The sequence below is a fragment of the Aquarana catesbeiana genome, linkage group LG01 (genome assembly GCF_042186555.1).
Source record: "Aquarana catesbeiana isolate 2022-GZ linkage group LG01, ASM4218655v1, whole genome shotgun sequence".
NCBI classification, from domain to species: Eukaryota; Metazoa; Chordata; class Amphibia; order Anura; family Ranidae; genus Aquarana; species Aquarana catesbeiana.
Window position 1 is genome coordinate 246276406 of NC_133324.1, and position 21285 is coordinate 246297690.

Consider the following 21285-nt stretch of genomic DNA (forward strand, 5'->3'; position numbering starts at 1 on the left):
GCTAATGCTGGAAACCAACACCTTGCTGAACACCCGAAATACAGATGAGAAGCTAAAGGGCAGGGCAATGAACTAGTATTGTAGAGGCCCTAGAGCTGCACAATTAATCGTTAAAAAATCGAGATCTTGATTCAACCCCCCTGACGATCTCTATTGCAGAGTTTGCCGATTCTTTCATATAACAAGTGGAGGGACTTATCTGCTCACTCAGCTGTCAAAAGAAAACATCCGGGCAGTCTGCCAAGTTTTTAACATGAAACATTGTAACCAACTCTTCCTTCTTAGATCAAAGGGATAAACTTCTGTGTGAAAAAAAATTCAGGCAGTCTGCCAAGTTTTTCACAACGTGTAAATGCGGGAAGTTTAACCGCTTAGTCCTCATGCACACGGACGTTTTTACAGCTGCTTTTTTGAGCTTTTTTTGCAGCTTAAAAAGGCCTGTCTATGTTAGTTTATGGCTTCATGCCCACCTAGGCGTTTTTGAGCTGCAAGTGGCATAGGCGTTTTTAAGCTGTAAAAAAAACCCAGGACCAGTGGGTTCTGAAAGACGCTTTTCAGCTGTAAAAACGCTCTAACGCTGAAAAACGCTCAAAAACGTCATTCACCAACGTTTTTTAGCGTTTTTGATCCATTGAAAAAAAAAAAAATAAATAAAAATTTTGAAAAAAAAAAAAAAAAAAAACGCTCAAAAACGCTAACGTGGAAAAACGCTCAAAAACGCTATTGCAAAAACGCTGAAAAAAGTTAAAAAAAATCACTGCAAAGATACTGGCGTTTTCATAACGTTTTTTTAACAGCCTGTGTGCATGAGGGCTTAAAGTTTAAATCTTTTTCTGACACTTGTTTCTTACGTTACAATCAATATTTTTTGCTAGAAAATGACTTGGAACCCCCAAACATTATATATATTTTAGCAGAGACCCTAGGGAATAAAATGTCAATTGCTGAAATATTTTATGTCACACTGTATTTGCCCAGTGGTCTTTCAAATGCAATTTTTTGGGAAAAAATACACTTCAATGAATAAAAATAACAAAAAAAAAAAATGAAACAGTAAAGTTAGCCCATTTTTTTTGTTTTAATGTGAAAGATGTTACGCCGCGAGAATCGTGATCTTCTAAGCAAAATTCTCATTTTAGCCAGAATCGTGCAGCTCTAAGGGGCCCCACAGCAAAATATATCAAACCCTGATGTGCTGTAAAGCTAGGGACATGCAAATATATATCCTTCATGCCCACAGAGTCAGAAACGCTCCCATTATGAAGGGGGCGATGACAGACTAGGTGGATTATATGCAACATTTCTGGTCTCAAATCAAGACATTTATAAATTTACAATCCAAAAAATAGCAGATACCCTGTTTGGGTTTGGGAATGGTGAAGGAGTTCGAGTAAATTACTTGAAACAGGTCTGCCACAAGAACTAGGGCAATGACACCTTGGTCCAGAAGATCTGAAAAGACTCGATGGAGATCTGCTAAAGAATGTAGCAACCCAGAAGGTTGGAGGTGAGAAACCAAGGATGTGGCAGGGAGTAAAACTCCAGTTTGTAGCCCTAGGATATCAACTCCTGCACATAAGCATTTGAGATGTAAGCTGTCCAAGTGTATGGAAAGGTTAACACCCTCCCCCCCCCCCCCACTCTTAAAAGTGAGGATGCACCTTCATGTTAGGGAAGGCTTGTCTGGGAATTTGGCTGCAAGTGGAGACACAAGCTCTAGTGGCAATGTAGACAGGAGTCTTGATTGAAGAAAAAACTTTACATGGTAAGAAAGGGGTTAGTCTTTTTACACAGTAGAGCTGAACAATTTTCTAGTTAAGAGGCAGAAAGACAGACTCTTTTCCATTAGACCCTGAAATGCATTAGCAGAGAATGAACGTCTTCAGACGTGTTGGCATTGTGTGCAGCAGAAATGCATAGTGGTTGAAGGGGTAGATTTATACATCCAGCAAGATCACTTTAGTCAGTAAAATTGTATACCTATTTGGGCTAAGTGTTAAGCGAAGTAACCCTAAATCGTGTCATTAATGATGTCTCAATTAAGCATTTACGATCAAGCATTTAGTCCGCTGTCAGACAATTCTTGTCCACACAAGAACAAGTGCACCCCTGTGACCCAAAAGAGAAGACTGACCAAAAAAGCTTTCGTCATACTTCTCTTTTAATTCACTTAGCCAGAGGTAGTGTTTGTTTTTCATGATTTTTAATGTGCAAATGTCTTGAAATAGCATAGACCAGGAATTAGCCGCACTAATAACAGTAGGGATACAGAGTTGCTGGCTGCTGTGACAAAGGGTAGTTTTTAAATTAGTGGCTGGATGTCTTTGTAAGACTTAGTGATGTCTGAATATTTTAATACTTGCTGCCTTTACAGGCAGTTCCTAGATGTCACAAATTCCAGCTCCTGATGATGGCTGAAACATGTTGGGCAGTGTTAGGATGAGCGAAAGTGGTATTAAACCCAAAACCAGTTTAAGAAATCCTCAGATGTGGTGGATGCAATAGATTAAATATTTTAGTAATTTTCCCCCTCTGTTTGAATGCTTTAGCAATAAAGTTGTATTAGGCATATACTGTACACATTTTGACCTGCTTATATTAAAAGGGTAACTCCACTCTTATGGGGAAAAAAAATAGCAATGTAAAAATATTATAGCGTATACAATTGCGATACAAGTCATATTGTATTTAAATGTTAATAAAAATTAAATTTTCTTTTCAATCTGCAGCAGTTGTAATTTTCTAAAAATGTAATATAGCTACATGGAGGTGTTCTGTACACAGAATGTGTACAGAATGCCCCCAGAAACATCATTTCCTGCTTGTGTAATTGGCTCACCAATTTTCCCAGAAATCTGCACTAAGATGCAAGTCAGATTTCAGGCATCCCGTGGAAATAATATTTCATTTTTGGTGAGATACTCCCAATAGGAACACGTCTCCAGGAATGCAGGTCCAGCAGCTTTCCTCAATAATGCCCTGAAGCAGCTGATTGAGGATTATGAAACCACTGCCATTAGGCCCCTTTCACACTTCTGCAACTTTTCCTGCACTTTTGGACATCAGAGTCGCATGACAAGTCGTACCCCATGATTCCCAACGATAACCATTCATATCTGTGTGACTGTGTCCCTGTACTACTTTGGTCCGACTTTGATGCGAGTTGAAGACCATAGACCTCAAGTTTACACAGGCTTTCCCTGAAATTGCGGCAAAATCGCTCAACTTTCATGTCAGGGCAGTGTCAAAGGGGCCTTAGACACACTTTTCCACATGGAGACAAACACACAGGGATTTCTTCTGAATGACAAGCGGTAGGAATCTGCAACAAAGTTTGTTAAAATCCTTGTAATGTGCATAGATCACACAGGGGGAATATTTTTGTCTCAACAAAAGTGGAGTTATGCTTTAACCACTTCCCGCCCGGCCTATAGCAGATTGACGGCCGGGCGGTGGTTTCATTATCCTGACTGGGCGTCATATGACGTCCAGCAGGATAACATGCCGGCGCGCATCACGGCGATCGGTGGAGCGGTGTGTCAGCCTGACACACTGCTCCACCGATCTTGGTAAAGAGCCTCCGGCGGAAGCTCTTTACGACGTGATCAGCCGTGTCCAATCATGGCTGATCATGATGTCAATAGGAAGAGCCGTTGATCGGCTTTTCCTCACTCGCATCTGACAGACGCGTGCAGAGGAGAGCCGATTGGCAATCAGCGCAGCCCCCCCTCAGATGACCACACTGGACCACCAGGGACGCCACTAGGACCACCAGGGAAGGGGGCAACATGTTGATGGCCAGGTATGTACCCCATGGCCATCCACATGTGCCCAATCTGTGCCCACAAATGGGCACTGATTGGCACCATTATATTTCAGTTCTGCCCAGCAATGCCACCAGTGTCACCTGTCAGTGCCCATCGGTGCCACCTGTCAGTGCCCATCTGTGCCCATCCGTTTCTACCCATAAGTACCCATCTGTGCCACCCATAAGTACCAATCAATGCCACCTACGAGTGCCCATCAGTGCCGCCTATGAGTGCCCATCTGTGCCATCTATGAGTGCCCATCAATGCCGCATAACAGTGCCGCCCATCAGTGCCACCTCATCGGTGCCCATCAGTGCCACCGTATCAGTGCAGCCATATCAGTGCCCGTCATTGAAGAAGAAAACATACTCATTTACAAAAAATTTTAACAGAAACAAAGAAATCACAGCCGGTCACATGTAAATGCCGGTAATCGGCGCTCCTCGACCCTATCTGCGAAGAAAGCCGATTAGCAGCATCTCCTCACAGGAGACATCTACATATATAATCAGGGCACTGATCATCAGTGCCCTGATTACAATAGCGACACCAGTGCCACAAATCAGTGCCAGCGATGAGTACCCACCAGTGCCAGCAATCAGTACCCACCACTGCCCCCAATCAGTCCCCATTAGTGATGCCAGTCCGTGCTGGCTAACAGTGCTGCCCATCAGTGCCACCCATCAATGCCCATTAGTAACGCCCATCAGTACCCACCAGTGCCTCCTATTAGTGCCCATCAGTGCCACATATGAGTGCCCATAAGTGCGGCATATTAGTGCCTCTTCATCAGTGCCCATAAGTGCCACCTCATCAATGCCCACCAGTTCAGCCTATCAGTGCCCATCAGTGTTGCCTCATCAGCACACATCAGTGAAGGAGAAAAATTACTTCATTACAAAATTTACTGAAAGAATCCAAGTAAAAAAAACCCAGCAGTGATTAAATACCATCAAAAGAAAACTATTTGTGTAAAGAAAATGATAAAAATGTAATCTGAGTACAGTGTAGCATGACCGTGCAATTGTCATTCAAAGTGCAACAGCACTGAATGCTGAAAATGGCCTGGGCAGGAAGGGGGTGTTGTAAGTGCCCTGTAGGCAAGTGGTTAAGTATATCCACTTTACTGTGTGTGCAGTGTTGTGCAAGAGGAGTTTTGCTATTGTGTTTATTTTTCTGTCTTTTATTTGGGAAGAAAAAAATGTAATAAATGATTGGAACAGAAAAAATTGTTACTCTCTCAGTCCAGTCTGTGGTGTTAACATGTGTGAGATGACCTCAGCCTTACACCACTCCACAAGCCATGCCCTCTGACATGTTTCGCCCTAACCCCCGGGGCTCAGTCACAGTGCATAAAATATTCTGGGGTTTGAGGCAGCCCTGTTTTTGTCCAGAAGGAGATGTTCCCAGCCTGAAGGGCTGCTGCCCTTCTGGGCAGCCCTGCTGAAATTGCTACTTGCTCTCATCAAGATCCCAGCTGTGGCAGAGCTGGGGAGCATGTTCTGCTAAAAAATCTAATAAAGCTAAGCGAGGGATTTGACTTGGGATCCAGTCTGGGAGACTCACAGAGGAATTGTCTGTCTGATTTTGGAGGAAGGCATTGATGTATAAAGAGACATTGTAAGTACATATCTGAATGGAGGATCCTAGTGATGCTTGCTGCTGATATCCCTAGCATATCAAATCTAGTGCTTGCCTGGCCTAGGAAATTACTGAAAGCATCCAGGTATTGTTCAATTTCTGAGCTTTTACTGTATCCCACAGCTCCCTGTGCCCTTATCCAAGGTAATTTGCAAAAAATCCTAAAAAGGCAAACACTGGACCGTTTATTCAGCCAGAAGAGTAAATATGGAAATAAGTACAGCGCTGCGCCAAACAATAATTAAAAAGAAAAATATACAACCAGCAGCTAACACACCTCTAGACAAAGGCAGAAGTGAAAAAACAAAAAAATATAGTGTAGCGCTATGTGTATAAACAAATTATGACAAATATAATGAATCAATATGTCCTTAGTGAGAAAAAAATATCAGCAACATTAAGTGATATAAATAAACATTTTGACAGTGACAGCAATAAATAAATAATGAGAACCTGTAACAAAAAATAGGTAGTGGGTCTCAAGGACCGTACATGTGTAACAAGTCAAATAATATAGTCTATGGCAAATTCGTATTTATAGTGATGGTGAATAAATAAAAAAACAAAGGGACCTCCACCAAGAAGTCTATAAGGGTTAAGTGCTAAAAAAACTGATATAATGAAATAAGAATAGAAATAAAAAAGAAATGAATAAACGACTCCCGGGGTGTCTTCAAGAGTGAATATGTTCACTTCTGGCAAATGGATGAATAGATCACAGAAGGGTGGAAGATCTAAATAGGTGGCAGGACCATCACCGAAATTTAGGAGGAGGCTTACCGGAATCAAATGACCTGAAAAGACCTATGTCTTACAGATCAGAAACAGCTTGTTGACCACCAGGTCTGGCGAAATGAATCGTCAAATAATCCTCAACTTCCAAACTGGGGGGAGGGGTCTCGCTACAGCCACAAATGTCCTCAGAACAATCCAACAGGCCCGATAAGTGTTTCAGATGTCATGCGAGAAAAAAACGCTCACATGGCATAATAACGTTTAAAACATCAATTTATTAAGAAAATGATACATCAGAACACTCACTTGATAGGAGATCAAAGACAGCTCATAAAAAATCAGTTGCGGTAATCGTAAGTGGTCCACCCGACATGTTTCGGCAACACAGCCTTCATCTGGGTGGACCTGGTGGTCAACAAGCTGTTTCTGATCTGTAAGACATAGGTCTTTTCAGGTCATTTGATTCCGGTAAGCCTCCTCCTAAATTTCGGTGATGGTCCTGCCACCTATTTAGATCTTCCACCCTTCTGTGATCTATTCATCCATTTGCCAGAAGTGAACATATTCACTCTTGAAGACACCCCGGGAGTCGTTTATTCATTTCTTTTTTTATTTCTATTCTTATTTCATTATATCAGTTTTTTTAGCACTTAACCCTTATAGACTTCTTGGTGGAGGTCCCTTTGTTTTTTATTTATTCACCATCACTATAAATACGAATTTGCCATAGACTATATTATTTGACTTGTTACACATGTACGGTCCTTGAGACCCACTACCTATTTTTTGTTACAGGTTCTCATTATTTATTTATTGCTGTCACTGTCAAAATGTTTATTTATATCACTTAATGTTGCTGATATTTTTTTCTCACTAAGGACATATTGATTCATTATATTTGTCATAATTTGTTTATACACATAGCGCTAGACTATATTTTTTTGTTTTTTCAGCCAGAAGAGTGACTGTTGTGGTGTGCCTGGTTGCTGTTGCACTATCTGGGAAAAAAACCTGAGACAAATCAGCGGCCCTCTCGGGGTGAGCACTACATATGTATATGCCTGCTTAGAAAAATCGCTGCTCTCCCAGTCCAGTCTATGTTGTAAGATGGCCTCAGCCTTTCACCCCCCCCCCCCACCAAGCCACACCCTGTAACATGCTTTACCCCACCCACCGGGGCTTAGTCATTGTTTTAAGCTTCCTACACAGCGGTTTCAGCCTACATATGAAATTGATGATAAAAAGCATCGGGCTTGGTATAATTGATGAATCAAACACCAGACTCTAATCCTACAAAGTCCCTGACTTTGCGCAAGTGTACAAAGTGTGCAAGTGTAATGCCGCGTACACACGATCGGACTTTGACGGGAAATGTTGGATGTGAGCTTGTTGGCTGAAGGTCCGACCGTGTGTATGCTCCATCAAACATTTGTTGTCGGACTTTCCGTTTGTGTGTACACAAGTCCGTCACACAAAAGATCACGCATGCTCGGAATCAAGTATGAGTCGGAAGTGCTCGGTCTTGTAAAACTAGCGCTCGTAATGGCTCGTCACGCGGCAAATTACGAAATCTCTCAGTGCAGCGCATTCTCTTCTTCTTTATAATGCTATAATAATGAAGTTGTTTGCTGCTGATATTCAGAGTTCTGACAAACGTATTTTTTATTATTTCTAGTGATCTCCAGAATAATATATTTTTTTATTGTTTTTTTTTTCCTCGTGATCTCCAGAATAATCTTTTTTTTTTTTTCTTCGTTTTTTTAAATAGTGTTCAAGAATAATCTATTTCTTTTTTCTAGTGATCTCCATAATAATTTGTTTTTTTTGTTTTGTGTGTCAAGTTACCACAACACCATTATTATGTTGTATTTTTTTACCTCAAAGGTACAACTATATTGTGTCCCTTGTTAATTTGACATTGCACTTTTGAAATGTATCTGCCTACTCACAAACAAACTGTCCTTTTTGAAATAAAACACATAGCCAAGTATTTGTCAAAACAAAAATTTTAAATTTAATAGGGAGCACAAGGTCATAACAAAATAAAGAGGAAGGCAACGCTGGAGAAACAGTTGAAATTGGTGAAGCCTTTGTACCCCAGGGCAGACATCAATTATTTGTCTGTCAAAATTGTTAACCTGAGGAGTACATTTAATAGGGAGCAATATATGGTCCAGGACTCTGAGGTCGGGAGCAGCAGCAGTTGACATATGTCCCGAGGCTGTGGTCTTACAACAGCCTGCGTTTTTTGCCAGGCCACACCAAACCCAGGCCATCACTCTCAACACTTCCTTCCACGCTGCTGTGGTGGGTGGGGTGGCTGTGTTGGAGGAGCAAGGTCCAACTCACAGAGGTGTGTTTGAGGTGTGAGTTCGCCCCTTGTCCCCTTGCTTAGGGCCTTTAGAATAATCTCTTCGCATATAGTGCGTTGGGCCTCCTCCATATTTTCTAATTTGCTGGCAGTGACGCATCCAAATGCCTCGTGTACACCAGGGGTCGTGGTAATTGCCACAGTAGCCTGTTTTAGGAAAGCAGCCGCGGACTCCTCCAGGTTCCTTGCCTTCCTGGTTCTTTTGGTTAGAGGGCGGAGGGGAGGAACCTGGGATTCGGTCAAGCTGCTTGCCCTGGCTGAGACTTTCCTGTGTATGAAAATGGTACATAGTTTTCGGTCATAAATCACACACAATTTTGAGCTCATGACTGTTGCAAATGTTTTAAATCTCCGATATATAAGAAGTACTCTTGTGCTTCAAATTTCATTCGTACTGTATAGCTATGACTTTTCACCACTTCTTGTGCCACCACCAACTTCTAGATTGGTCACTCACCAGAGCCTAGAAAAAGTATTGCCTTTGGTTCATATAGGGATAACCACTCCACTATCCTGGCGTCTCTCCAGTCAGTTTATCACTAGACGTTTCTCAATGCCCAATGTAAATATCTCAAAAAGATTATCATTGTGCAGTATGTTTATATAAAAGGGAATTTATTTCTAATCATTAAAAACAATAATTCCGCGTACACACGGTTGGAAATTCCGATGGGAAGTGTTCGATGTGAGCTTGTTGTTGGAAAGTCCGACCGTGTGTATGTTCCATCAGACATTTGCTGTTGGAATTTCCACACACAAATGTTTGAGAGCAGGTTCTCAAATTTTCAGACAAAAAACGCTGTTGTCGGAAATTCCGAGCTTGTGTACACAAATCCAATGCACAAAATTCCACGAATGCTCTGAATCAAGCACGAGACGGAAGCGTTCGGTCTTGTAAAACTAGCGTTCGTAATGGAGATAGCACATTCGTCACGCTGCAAATTTTTAAATCTTTCAATGCAGCGCATTCTCTTCTTCTTTATAATGCTAGAATAATGAAGTTGCTTTGCTGCTGATATTCACACAGAGTTCTGACAAACTGATTTCTTATTATTTCTCGTGATCTCCTGAATAATCTACTTTTTTTTTTCTCAAGATCTCCTGATTTTTTTTTTTTCTTAAAGGGGTCTCCATAATATTTTTTGTTGTTTTTTGTGTGTCAAGTTACCACAACACCATTATTATCTTGTATTTTTTTTTACATCAAAAAAGGTTGGTTGGTGTCTCTTGTTAATTTGACATTGTATTTTTGAAATGTACCTGCCTACTCACAAACAAACTGTCCTTTTTGAAGTAAAACACATAGCCAAGTATTTGTTAAAACAAAAATTATACATTATAATTATCACAACAAACTAAAGAGGAAGGCAACGCTGGAGAAACAGTTGAAATTGGTGAAGCCTTTGCACCCCAGGGCAGACATCAATTTGACAGGCAAAATTGGTAGCCTGAGGAGTCCATTTAATAGGGAGCACAACCCGGTCCAGGACTCCGAGAGATCGGGAGCAGCAGCAAATAAAATATATGTCCCCTGGCTGTGTTCTTACAACAGTCTGCGTCTTTTGCCAGACCACACCAAACCCAGGCCATCACTCTCAAGACTTCCTTGCACGCTTCCTTCCAAGCTGTGATGTTGGAGGTGTTACTGGAGGAGTCATATGGTCCAATGTGGCTTTTATTGGCGAGTTGGCCCCTCACCCCCTTATTAGGGCCTGCAGTATAACCTCCTCCCAGATGAGGAGTTGGCCCTCCTCCATTGCTTGCATTTTACTGTCCGTCATACACCCAAAGGCCTCGTGGACACTAGGGGTGGTTGTGAGGACCGCAGTAGCCTGCCAAATCAAAGCAGTCGCTGACTCCTCCATGTTTTTGTTGGAAGGCGGAGGGGAGCAACCTGCGATTCGGTCAGGCTACTAGGCACGGCCACCCCCTGGCTGCCACTTTTCATGGCCACCTCCTGGCTGAGAATTTCCTGTGTATGAAAATGAGACATAGTTTTAGTTTTTGGTCAGCAATCACACACAATTTTGAGCTCATGACTGTTGCAAATTGAATGTAAACAAATAGAAAAGACTATCATTCTGACCCCAGCATTTTTCATTCTTGTCCCAATCATTTTTGGCAACTAATGTCTATTGATATATAAACCACTTTGTTAGATCAGAAATTTGTGATCAATAACATCTAATTAACATCATTCAATTTTTGACAAGAAATATCTTCAACAATGCTATACCTGGGTCAAGCAGGGCTCCTCCACACCTTCTTCCTGGGTGGAAGGCCCAGGTTGGACCACAGCCTGGGGACATATACGTCATCTACTGCTGCTCCGGATCTCAGGGAATCCTGGACCTTCTTGCGCTCCCTATTATATGTGCTCCTCAGCTACCGATTTTGGCCTTCAAATAGTTGATGTCTGCCATGTGATACACAGGCTTCACCAATTCCAACAATTTATCCAGCGCTGCCTTCCTTTATTGCTTGTTCGAATAGTCCCTGCATTGGACTTGCCAGAGACATGGCAGCTCCCTGTACTTGTCTATGAAGTTGGGCAGGAAGTCAGGGGCTGTGAATTTGTCAACCATTTTATCTGTAAGACACAACACAAGACAAACCCTAATGTCAGGCTAAACTCTCCTAATCTTGTCCCAATATAGGCCTCAATCTATAAGCAGTATAGGCCACTAACCACTGATGCCCCAAGTTACAATTGTACCTTTGTTTGAACGATCTGCGCCAACAGTCCTCCGTCCTCCACGCACAGATCGTACGTACATTGCCTGCGTGTTATGCTTTATATACACTGCGCATGTGTCAAACTTCACCCCTGTCCTTCTTTCTAGTGTATTCCCCGCCTCTTCTCTTTCGGGGCAGTGGGAGAGCACATGGTGGAGACACAGCAGGTGTGTGCTGTTATCAGCAATGACGAGGAAAGCTCGGAGAAAGGCAGTTCCACATCCAGGAGGAGATATAAGGCCACAAATATGTCATTTGAAGAGATGGTGGACATCTTGAAGAGGACAGATTATGATGGGAAGCATGGACCATACAGAAACCCTAATGTGAGAAATGCCAAGATCATGACTAAAGTTGTGAGAAGTCTGCACAGGACTTTTGGGGTACGACGATCCAAGGAGCAACTGAGGAAACGCTGGTCAGACCTGCAATTGAGGGAGCAAGATCAGTATACAAAGATCAGGAAAGTGCTGCAAAAAAGTATTTGTCGTGTTCCTATTATTAGTATTACTTTCCTGTTGGTCCATGTGCTTTTCTTTACTGTTGTACAGTTTAAAATGCCAAGTTTGAGGTTCGTGGGCACAGGAATCGTTCGTAATAAACATTGTTCGTTCGACCACTAATACAACGTTTTTGGCAGATGCAGGTTAACTACATTTGTTCATGCCTATTTTGCTTAAAATAAGTTTATTACATTGTTGTCTAGATGTGTTTGAAACTATAATGAAATGACAACTTGATTCAGTGTAAGGAGAGGACACTCAGCAGCTGTTTACACATCTGGACACAGGAGCACTAGTGTGAGACACCATAACCTTTTTATGGTGTCCCACACAGGTACTCCAGTGGATACTAGGGGTCTCTCCATGTGTGAAACTTGCACAAAACAGGTAAGTATTCCAGCTTTTGAAAGAGAAAAAATCATGTCTTCAGCTTGTAACTCTGCCAAAACAGACAATTGGACGACACTTCCAAGCAATGTTTCATATTACTATTTCTAGCCTAAAATATCTGTCTGCTGAGTATACCTTTTTTGTATTCACAAAGGGGAGAAAAGAATCTGAGGACACCTGTAACCCCACACCTACTGAAGAAAGGGAACTCAGCACACAACATGATGATGTGGATGCAGAGGTTCAGGAAGTGCTGGGTGAAGTGGTCGAAATGGTGTGAACAGGTCAGTGTCTGAGACCACAGCTTCAGGTAATCGATGGATGCCTGTATATTTATAATTCATGTGTTTTTTTATTTTTAGGTGATGTGCATGTTGTGGCAGAAGAAACTCACTTCAGCAGTGCAAGTGCACAAGTACTCATCAGTGAGATCATGGTGTGCAATCGTGATTTAAAAAAGATGAAGCAAAATATCAATGATGTTCAAAAAAGACTGAGCAACATCATTGATATTTTAGGCAAAATCTAACCAAAAAAAATAATTTTAAGTTGTCGTTATTGTTGTACGTATTTTAAAAGTTTTAAAGTAATTGCAAAGCCAAATTTTGAAGATGCACACAGTGTGTCAACATGTGCTATCTGCCATCATGGGATATCAATGTACACGTTTTGTGGGTGCAACCCCTTCCCCCAAACTAAAGTAGCTGAGAGGAAGGGGGTCGCACCCACGAAACACATCCATTGATCCCCCATGATGGGATCTAGCACATGTTGACACAATGTGGCTTATTTAAAAAAAGCAAAACCACTTTGCCCTACAAGTGCACTTGAAAGTGCACTTGTAGGGCAAAGTGGATTGTCCCTTCTGAAATAAGGCCCAGTGTGTCAACATGTGCTAGCTCCCATCATGGGGGATCAATGGACGTGTTTCAGGGGTGCAACCCCTTCTTCTCACCTACTTTAGTTTGGAGGAAGGGGTTGCACCCACAAAACACGTACATTGATATCCCATGATGGCAGATTGCACATGTTGACACACTGTGTGTTTTGTGGCATTAGCAAAATAGATGTAGGGAAAATACACACATTTTATGCGTGGGATCATGAGGGACATCCAAATTTTGAGTCCCAATTTGTGTGCATCTTCAAAATTTGGCTTTTACAGGGGTGAGATCACCCCATCTGATTAAAGCAAAATCAACACAGTTTTGACATACTAATGTCTCATATGGCCTTCACTTCAACAAAGTTGAACCTTGTAAGTTCCTGAGTTGGGGATGCGTATGTTATGTTTTTAAACATGCCTGTTTAGCCCCAAAAATGGCAAATTTATGTCAAACATACACGAGATACACCAAGATGTTGGTTTGTTCCAAAACTGTTAATAACGCACATGTGAATGTGCTTGGAGTAAAATGTTTTATAGTCAACATGTGTGGCTTCTTTTAATGCTCAATACCAGTTTATTTTTTAATTTGGTGTAGTTACAATGACAATGGGAGTTATTTACTAAAGGCAAATCCACTTTGCACTACAAGTGCACTGCCAGTGCAAAGTGGATTTGCCTTTAGTAAATAACCCCCACTGTGCTGTAAAATTTGAAAAAAAATTAGGCCAATTTAGGGACTACAAGCAATTCATTCATGGATTTGAAAATGAGGATTATTTTTAGCATTAATGCATTACGTACATTAACAACAAAAACATTGTGTGTGTGTGTAGCAGACCCACAGCACAACATAATAGTTAGCTGAAGAAGAGATTGTCACCACATGTATCAAATAAGTTACGTTTGCACTATTGAAGAAAATGGCCAAAAATAAAAGGCCATCGGAGAACCTAGGAGACAGCTAAAAGAAACACAAACAGTAATTCAAATGAAATAGGAGTTTCGTTTTTAAAAAAAAAATATTTTACACAGCTTCCAGATTTTCTGGTTAATCAATTGCCCCCCCTACCCACGAAGTACCCCACATAGTTTAGACGTACTTTGCGGGCGCTTTGGGGGGGGGGGGGGGCCAAGCCAGGACAGCCACTTTCAAGCGCCATCATTGTTTGGTCAGGTGAAAAGTCGGCCTCAGTCGCAACTGAGGCCAGATAGTTGGCTGCATTCTTCCACAGGAAATTGTGGGCGATCACTCCTCCATCAGACATACGGCCATTCTTCCCTACGTCCAGATATAGAAACTCATAATTCGCCGTCACCACCCGCCAACATCACAATACTACTGTACCCCTTATAATTGAAGTAGTATGACCCCGAGTTGGGTGGACGTGCTACCCACCGATCGCACCACCACAACTGGGAAAGTCCCACTGCTGGTGGAATTGGGAGGCCAACAGTCTGCCATTCCTGTGGGTTGGAAGGAAACTGTGGAGTCAAAAAAAAAAAAAAAATTATACTTTTGCACATAACATTGCAAGCAGATTAGACACAATCATTCTTGGCCAACATAAGTATAACATTTATTGAAATGAGTATTTAAAGACAAAAGTATAAGGTCCACTTATCAGATTCCTCACCCCCTCTGATGGGCCACTGTAAAAATTTTAGGGTGGGGGGAGATGTTTTGGACAGGTATCCCTCTCCACTGCATTGAGAGCTGAATGCATAAATAATGTGTGTTACTTTGGCCAGCCCCTCCTTACTTACACTACTGGCAGCCCACTGGACAGGTAAGAAGTGTCATAATCCAAAAACATGAATACACACTGTCCAAATTGAAGCACATTTTTACATTCTGCAATTACCTATCAAGATAATAGGACAAACAAACTTTAAACTGTACCATTTGAAAGTTTTCAGGCAGGCACTTGCACTACATGCTTTGGTGAATTCATCCATAAATATGACCACAAAAGAGGTAGGTATAGTGTGTATGGGTTTGGCAAAGTCAAATTGATACCAGATAGGTAGCGGTTGACTTAGCGGTTGGGGGAGGGAGGGTTCAAAATTAGTTTTGCCCCCCCACCACCCTAAAAAAGCTTTTTGCACTCTGCCTGAATTTAAGGACAACAATAACTTTTGGACACATTTTAGGGGGTGTTTAGGGTAAGCACTACAATGGAGCTGACAAAATACATTATTAAGTGACTAGGCTAGGTGTGTATGGGTGCAGGATAGCATGCTGGGGAGGTTAGTGAAGGCAAATATACATGAAGAACAAAAAAGGAGCATTAAAAGCTTACAGCATACATGAGAACAAAGAGGACATTCACAGCATATTACAATCATGGTCATTATGGAATGATGAAATAAATACAATACATTGGCAAACATTAAATACATAGAATGTGATGTTAAAGGATAAAACTTACCTTAATATAGTCCTTCTGCAGGACCTGAATGATGGCAGAACAGGTCTCTGGAATAATGATTCCCAGAGCCTGGGGGGAGATCCCAGTCATGAACTTCAGGTACTGGAGACTTCTCCCAGTTGCCAAGTACCGCAAGGTGGCAATGAGGCTTTGCTCGGGAGTGATGGCTTGCCGCATGCAGGTGTCCTGCTTCGTAATATAAGGGGTCAGCAAAGCCAAGAGACGGTGAAAGACGTCATCCGGAGATAATTCCTGAAATCAGGATTAGTCTCCTGCAACAAAGGCATATGACAGAATTGTTCACAATTAAGCAACCAATTCTTGGTCCAAGAACTCATCCTCCCCCGTTCATGGGCTGGACTTGAGTCAAAGCAATAACTCCAAAACCAAGCCAAACAACAGCATGAACTCTACGAAGAGTACGTAACCGCAATATGGCTAATAAACGAACGGCTGCTAAGAACGAACTGACGGAACGCACTGAAAATCAGAAAGGACCTGACAAGAACGAGCTGAAAATTAGAACCGACCGGACAAGAACGCTCTAAAAATCAGAAGCGAACTATAAATAGAACGCACTGAAAGACACGAATGAACTAACAAACATGCACTGAAGAACAGATTCCAACCGACAAGCACAAACTGAAAAGCAGAAACGAACTGAAAAGCATGAGGCTGAAAAGGGCGAATCATCAAACTTCTACTAACACGAGATAAACTCGAGATTAGCAGAAGGAGCCCAAAGGGTGGCGCACTGGCTATTGAACTTCCTTTTTATCAGCCGTCGTACGTGTTGTACGTCACTACGTTCGTAATTGTTAGCCAACATTTGTGTGACCGTGTGTATGCAAGACAAGTTGAAGTCAACATCCTTCGAACAAAAATCCACGGTTTTGTTGTCGGAAAGTCCAATCGTGTGTATGGGGCATAAGAGTTGATACTGGTTTTAAGCCAAAGGGTAGTCAAACTAAATATTGATTTGATTTAGATTTTTCTCTGTTCTCTCACTTTATCATTTTGTAAATGGATAAAAATAACTATTTCTAATAAACCGTATGTATTTCCACATCCCCAGTTATTTGAAAGATGAAACTAACTCATTTAACTTTAATGGAGTCATGACATTTTTTGGTTAGGTAGTCACTGTGTGACTACCTAACCACCTCAAGACCGGATATTTTCACCCACTTCCTGCCCAGGCCATTTTTCAGTGGTTGTCACATTTTGAATGACAATTACTCAGTCATGCAACACTGTACACAAATAAGATTTTTTAAAAATCTTTTTTAAGACAGGCAGAGCTTTCTTTTAGTAGTACTTAATTAGCACTTGCTATACAAGCAAACACCTCAAAAAAATATGCTTTTCTAAGTGCCTGTTAAAAAAAATTGCATATAAATCTTCTATCATTAATTTAGGCCAAAAAGTATTATGCTACATTTCTTTTGTAAAAATAACCAAAATCAGTGTTTATTATTTTGCCAGTGAAAAAAGGTGTCTACAAACTGTGGTGTATATATACACACACGGTTTTATATACCGTATTTATCGGCGTATAACACGCACATTCATTTTAAGAGGGAAGTTTCAGGAAAAAACTTAAATTTTAAATAAGGGACTTTGAAGCAAAATAAGGGTCAATGCCCATCTGCAACCCCACCATTGCCATCAATGCAGCCTGATCAATGCCCGTCTGCAGCCTCACAAGTGCCATCAATGCAGCCTTATCAGTCCACATCAATGCAGCCTCACCATTGCCATCAATGCAGCAGCCTCACCATTGCCATCAGTGCAGCCTGAACAATGCCCATCTGCAGCCTAGAGGAGACAGGGAGGGGGGCGGGACGAGTGCCGACAGATTACATACAGTGAGAATCTTCTATGATAGGCAGAACAGTGGTCCAATGGCAGCCCAGGAGACAGGACTTCCTATTACAGAGGCTGCCAAGTAAACAGGAGATTCTCACTGTATGTAATCTGATGGCGCTTGTCCCGCCCCCTCCCTGTCCCCTCCAAGGCAGCTAAAATTGAAGTATTGGTGTATAACACGCACACGCTATTTGCACCCAACTTTCATGGTGAAAAAGTGAGTGTTATACGTCAATAAATACAATATATATATATATTTGAAAATTGATCAGTCCTGATGTAATGACTGCCTATTTCACTTATTGAGATGCTAAAATGCCAGGACCGTACAAATACCCCCAAATGATCCTTTTTTTGGAACGTCATATGACGCCCAGTCAGGATAACTGAACCACCACCTAACCGTCATTCTGTTATAGGCCGGGCAGGAAGTGGTTAAAGTTGTAATTTTTTTGTCACTTTTTTTGGAAAATGAATACAAAAAAACGTTTCCCCCCCCCCCCCACAAAGTTGTCATTTTAAGTCAAGTTATTTCTCACACACAGCATAGTCATATTTATAATTACACCCCAAAACACAATATGCTATGCCTCCCGAGTATGGGGTTACCAGGTGTGTGAGACGTTCACAGATTAAATGCATAGAGGGGGGGGGGGCAAAATCCAAGGAATACCTTTGGACTTTCAAGGAGCATATTTCTTGAGTCCCTGAAACACCAGGACACTGGAAAAGCCCACAAAATTACCCCATTTTGGAAAGCAAGCCACTGGGACTAGTGCAGCCCCAATCAGGGTCGGCTTACACTGGTTGGTGTGGTGACACTGCGACTAAACTGGCACTAATAAGGAACATTGATGCTGGCATACACTGGTCTGGTGCCACGGGGACTGCTGTGGCGGTGATCAGGGACACCAACTGGCGTGGTGGCGATTAAAGACAAAATGACTGGCATGGCAGTGATCAGGAACACTGAGTGGTGCGGCGCGAATTAGGGACACTAACTGGCAGCACTGGTCTGGTGACATACTGCTACCAAAGCAGTGCAGTGTTACCATAGTGACACTATACTACTCTGGGGGGGTTGATCGTGATTTTTTATAATACATTATGATTGTTTACTACAGTGATGATCACTGTATAAGCAATAATTTCTTCATGTGTGTTTGGCATCCATTCATGATACCAGTTTTTACTACTATGATTGCTATGAACTGAGCACAGAGGTCAAAGAATGTGCCAATTCGCACCCCTTGGGGCACGCTTCTGGGATGATGTACCCATACGTCCTCCCAGAAGCATGCCCCCAGGGATGAGCAGTGGCATGACCTGTAACCGCTGTGTTCGGTTCACTGGGACTGGTGTGGCCACTACGCTTGTCCAGCCTGGTCACTGTACATAAGCAGTTTTTTTTGTCTTGCATAGAGTGGAGAGGAAATTGAACACGTGTCGGGTTTTTATTGTGTCCCCATTTGAGACATTCACTCTCTATATTTTATCTGTTCAGTGAAGTGAAAGTAAATGAAAATCCCCAATTCTGGGTTGTCCTCAGTACAGGAACACAGGGGAAATCTTCCAATGGGTATACTAGTTTTGGTGACAATCAGGGATTCCCTAATTTTGGAGGGATTTCCTGTCACCTCCTGTTTTGGCTACAGGGAAGAAAGTGAAAGGAAATCTCCACAATGGGACTTTGACAGCAAAAAAAATTGACAGGTGTTATAACCCACCCTTACTTAAAAAAAATAAAAAAGTTTTACCTTTAGTTCCCATTAAGTTGTGCAGTATCCCATTACTCAGTTCTGCCGGGCCCCTTCATAATCAACACAATGTAGCTGCTCTTTTTCTAGCCACAAAATACTAAGTGAAAAACCCAATACCCAGTATTGCTTTTACAAGGTTGTTCTAAAAATATATATTCTATAATTGTTTTTCATATTACTCATAAGTCATATACATACCTCCCAGAGGCAGTGAATACAAGTGATGGCTATTAACACCTTTCTCAGGTAAGTCATCTAAATATAAACAAATAAAAAAGGCAAAATTATAAAAAGTGACAGCAGTCCAAGAGATGTTTACAGATTTTAAAGCTGTAAAATATAGAAGAACATCTTTGTTAAACCTAAACTTCAGGATTACCTAAATTTTCAATATAAAGATCCCTTGCCTGTTTGCCACACAAACGTTTAGAAATGATACCAATAGTTGAATGTCCAGCCTCTTAAAAAATTCAATATATTATAGGATGCAGGGAGGAGTAATGAATGACCAATGCTCTGAGCTACCTGACCAGTGGGGGGGTGGGTTTGTGGGCAGTGACAGGGGAGTTGTGTTCTCCTCTGTAACTGCCCACAAAGCCATCTACCAGGGGCCTGGCAGTATATAGCATCTGTCACTGCAAAGTTTAGGTTTGGCAGTGTCTCACAAAAAGTGGTGATCTGTGGCTGAGGTGCAGTGGAGCAAGACTGAAGCGTGTAATTTGCATTAATTGCCTATCAAATTAGATGGTTGGAAAAAGGCAGAAAGGTATCCACTAAAAGGATTCACCTCCTCTGAGGACTATAGTAGGTTTTACCTGACTGCTTGCTCTGCGCAAGGCAAAATAGCCAGCTGTATAAAACAGAAGCAAGAAGCCAGGAGCTTTGGTTCTCCTACAGCATCTTAATGGCTTGATATGAAATTATAAGTGTCTTTTCCCATTGAGTATTAGCAGGTTAACCCTACAACGCTTACTGCTTCTCAAATTAGCTGGCAACTTTGGACATCACTGAAGCTGATGAAAGTAAAATGTATAACTGCCCTTTTTTTTTTTTTTTACACACAATATTATTTGAAGAACAGTTAGGGCTCATACACACTAAGAAAAATCGGACGAACATTTTTGTCCAAAGAATTTTTGTATGACTTTTGCATAGTGTGCACACAACTTTCAACAGCCGATTCTGACTTTTCGTCCGAAAATTCCCGAAGGGACAAACTCTAAAAATTTTCTCGGACGGGAAAAGAATGAACACTTTTCGTTTAATGTGTACCGTTTTTTGTATAGATTTTCATACAAGAAAAATCACTAAAAAAAAAAAAAAAAAAAAAAAAAAGACTGCGCAGGATCAGAAACAAACAACAACAACAAAAAAAAGCTTTTGTCGGACGAGAATTTTAGTTAATCGGTTTCGATTTGCTGTGAAACATTGAGAAGAAAATAGGACGAACATTCGCCCGATTTTCTTATAGTGTGCACTCACTTCAGAAGACTTTCCAGTACAGTTTAGTTTCAAGAAAACACAGTATTATGTTATTCAGAAGCTTTGCTTACCATGTTAAATCCAAGTAACTTTTGTAATAGTCCGCTCCAGAGCTGAGGATCATAAACTTGATATTCCAAACTGAGCTCTGTTACCAATCTCACTGCCTGAATCATAAGGAGAAAATATTAACCTCCCTGGTGGTATGATTATTTAAAATTTTTGATGCTCAAAGCGGTACATTGTTTTGCATGGAAATTTGGCGTTTTATATTGTAAGCCTATAATTCTTAGGAATAACACACTTAAATCTGTCCAAATAATAGTCTAGTAGACATCCCGGGTATGATAAAGTTTGAAACACGAAATCATAAATTATAATTTAATAAATAAACTATAAATAATTATAACAAATAATAATAAAAATTCAATAATGTAATCAAATCAAAAACACTGAAATTTGCTCAGTTGCAGAATTGTCACGGTCATTACTTTCAGTGTTTGATGATGGATTTCCCCACAAATTGCTATCGCTCAATTCTGCAAGTGATTTTTATTTATTATCGCTGTTTTCTAGCTGGTCTAAGACCGCTTTTGATGTAAAGGGACACTTTTTGGTTGCTATGGACAATCTCCAGTTTCCAGGCAGAAAGAACAGTATTTATAATATAA

The 21285-nt window shown here is 41.2% G+C and overlaps 1 protein-coding gene across 1 annotated transcript in view; it reads right to left on the reverse strand.

Annotated features, from left to right (window-relative positions):
* Positions 1 to 21285, reverse strand: part of KNTC1 (kinetochore associated 1) — a 521537-nt gene that overhangs the window by 96572 nt on the left and 403680 nt on the right. Inside the window, exons 56-57 of the mRNA XM_073627545.1 lie at positions 20686 to 20781; positions 19331 to 19387 (exon numbers count right to left, since the gene is read on the reverse strand). Of these exons, the coding sequence (XP_073483646.1) occupies positions 19331 to 19387; positions 20686 to 20781 (153 nt within the window). The remainder of the gene's footprint in view (positions 1 to 19330; positions 19388 to 20685; positions 20782 to 21285) is intronic.